Here is a 2,776-nt window from a genome sequence, read left to right as displayed (position 1 = left end):
AGACAGACCATTTCAGGTCTGAAGCTGTTGGATCTTCTTGCAGACCACTTCTTATGTCCAGCCAAAGTTCAGTGGCAGCTGGAAGTGGGAAAGCCCCATGTCTGGTTTCAGAAAACTGTCCTTCTGTGGTAAAACAAGGCAAGTAAGGATGCATACATCACATTTTAGAGGAAAAACTCTGTTTCCTTCAGGGTTCCGGGAATGTGAATCTTCTGTAACACAAGCGCTTAAACGCAGTCTATTTGGCTGGCACAGTGCTGGAGTTCAGTGAGGACAAGGGCACCAAGGGGGCACAAAAACAGCAGGAGAGGAAACATTTGGCACTAAGGCCATGTGCTGCCAGCCTCAGCTCTGAGCATGCAGTGGACATGGACACCTTGAATGGGGTTTGAAACAAGATCAGCTGCTAATGAACTTGTGTATGACAAGAGAAATTCCAAATGGAAGGGGAAAAATCAACCTCAATGAATCAGCAACTGAGCCTCTGTAGTCTGCAAGGGCAGCCCCTTAACAACTAGCTTCCCTTTCACGCTCCCCAGTTATAGCACTATGATTCCATTTTAACTGCCATGGCTGCATCCTATGGAATCCTGGATTTGGAGTCTGCTGAGACACTACAACTCTCTGCCTGAGGATTTTAAATGCCTGTTGCTGAACTGCAAATCCCAGGATTTCAAAGGCACAACCATGGCGGTTAAGGTTGAACTGCAGCGCTATACTAGTGTTGTGTTATGATTAAGTTCAGCCTTTCCATTTGTATGGCAGAATTCCATCAGCCCTCCACCAGCCAAGATCCAGACCCCCATGGTTTAAATCAAAGGAAGTGGCACAAGTAATAGAGGGATTCTTCTCCGGCTCCAAATAAGGCAGTAAAATATTTTTAGAGAACAGTAAACACTGAAATCCAGCGCGATGGATTTGAGCGTTGGACAACAACTCTGAAGATCAGGGTTTGGTTCCTTCCTCAGACATGGAAACTCACTGGGTGACCTTGGTTGAGACACACGCTCTCAGCCCCAGGAAACTCCATGATAGGGTCACCTTAGGGAAACGACTTGAAGGCACACAACAACAGCAAAGCACTAGAGGGACCAAGAGAGTGTCATGGAGCATGATCACTGCCGTCCCAGCACCAAATATGGAAGCTGGATCCTGAGAGCGTAAGCAAGATTACTGGGATAAACACCAGAGATAAAATTCTCTGTGTAAGCTTGTTGACAGAAAGCCTTTCTGATGTTTTTCTCTGTACTTATGATGTCGCCTCTGATGTCTTACAGGAAATGGGGAGTGACTCTTTTGTTCATTCCAACATACAGGAACCAAAGCATTGGATTAAGAATTTGGGCAGTGGCACTCACATCCATCAAACTCCAGTGTAGAAACGATACATTCTCTGGCCTGTTTCTTTCAGGCCAGACTGAGAGGTTATTCAGATGATGAAAATAATCCCAGAATCCAGGTTGAATCTTTGTTGTTCACATGCATTTTAAATGGATTGACTAGAGGTCTTACTGTATAGGCATATTATATATACAGTATATGAATGAAGGCAGGTCACCCCTCTTGTATCTCGGGCTTAAGCTACAAAGAAATCCAGAGGTCGTCACAAGCACTCTGGCCCAGAAACAAGTCAGAAATTAGTTCAGCTGATGAAACTCCAATGTAATATGAATATAATACATAATGCATTTGATAGCCAACAGCTGCTTTCTGCAGTTTTCATAATCTTCAAAGGAAGCCCCGCATATAGGAAATTACAGTAGCCTAACCTAGAGGTTTCCAAAGCACAGGTAACAGAGGCCAGACTTATCAAGCTCTTTGTATCTTTAAGCTAAACATTCAGTTTCACAAATTTACTCACCATTTTCTCTTTGCTTCCTTCTCCACTCACATTGCATGTCCTTCTTTCAAGTCTCTGGTTGGAAATCTTGAAAGCCAACAACAAAATAAATCAGTTTAAGTGAGCAACCAGGCATCTTTTGGGCTTCTTACAGGTTATTTTTCATCATCCAGAACTGGGTCTTGTTGAATGGACTGTGCTTTTAAAGCAAGTAGTATTAATTTTGGTCAGAATGGATAGGTCTACAAAGCAAATGTTCAATGCATCGTTGCACCCTCTTTCAGCCTCTGTTTAATCCCACATCTTTCTTCTGTACCATGTAAAAACCCTCCTTAAATAATGCAATTCAGATCAGTTGAAGCAGACCCTTAAGAGCAGATTTTGTTCAGTTGGAGAGGCCCATATCATGTGTGGGTATCTCTCCACTTCAATGAGTGTCATCCGCGTGTCACCTAAGGACGCGGCGTGGCTTCTTGAGGCCCTTTTTGCGGTTGCCTTCGGTTGGGTGGGGCCCCGACCGCCGCCCCAGCGGCCACGCACGGCGCTCTGCCGGTCCGCCCTCCTGCCGTTTTTTCTTATTCTTCATTCTTCTTTCTTCTCTTCTTCTTCTTCTTTCTTCTTCTCTTCCCCTTTCTTTCTGCAGCGCTGTCCTTTCCCCAGGTGTCCATGCCTCGTTTTCGTTCGCCGGTTCCCTCACCCGCTTGCATGTCCGCGCTGTGTCCCTTTCCCGTTCCTCACTCACGGTTCCTCCTCCTTCCTCCTCCCTCCTCCTCTTCCTCCCCCACTGCCTTCTTTCTGCGCCTTATGCCCGCCTTTTCGCCCCAACCCCCCCCTACCTCCCCTACCCCCTTCCTCCAGACGCCCCCCCGAGTCCCCCTTTACCTGCTTTGCTCACTGCTCTGGCCTCCTGGGCTTTGTGTGGGCCGGCCTTTGCCA

At 46.5% G+C, this 2,776-nt stretch overlaps 1 protein-coding gene across 1 annotated transcript in view; it reads right to left on the bottom strand.

Moving 5' to 3' along the window:
* LOC121932698 (nucleoplasmin-like) overlaps positions 1-1,921 on the bottom strand; it is a 58,718-nt gene extending 56,797 nt beyond the window's left edge. Inside the window, exon 1 of the mRNA XM_042471599.1 lies at positions 1,862-1,921. Within this exon, the coding sequence (XP_042327533.1) occupies positions 1,862-1,864 (3 nt within the window). The 5' untranslated portion in view covers positions 1,865-1,921. The remainder of the gene's footprint in view (positions 1-1,861) is intronic.
* Between the last annotated feature and the right edge of the window lie 855 nt (positions 1,922-2,776).

Source organism: Sceloporus undulatus, chromosome 6 (genome assembly GCF_019175285.1).
Source record: "Sceloporus undulatus isolate JIND9_A2432 ecotype Alabama chromosome 6, SceUnd_v1.1, whole genome shotgun sequence".
Lineage (NCBI taxonomy): Eukaryota > Metazoa > Chordata > Lepidosauria > Squamata > Phrynosomatidae > Sceloporus > Sceloporus undulatus.
The sequence above is the reverse complement of the archived record's forward strand: the minus strand, read 5'-3'. Positions and strand labels throughout refer to the sequence as shown.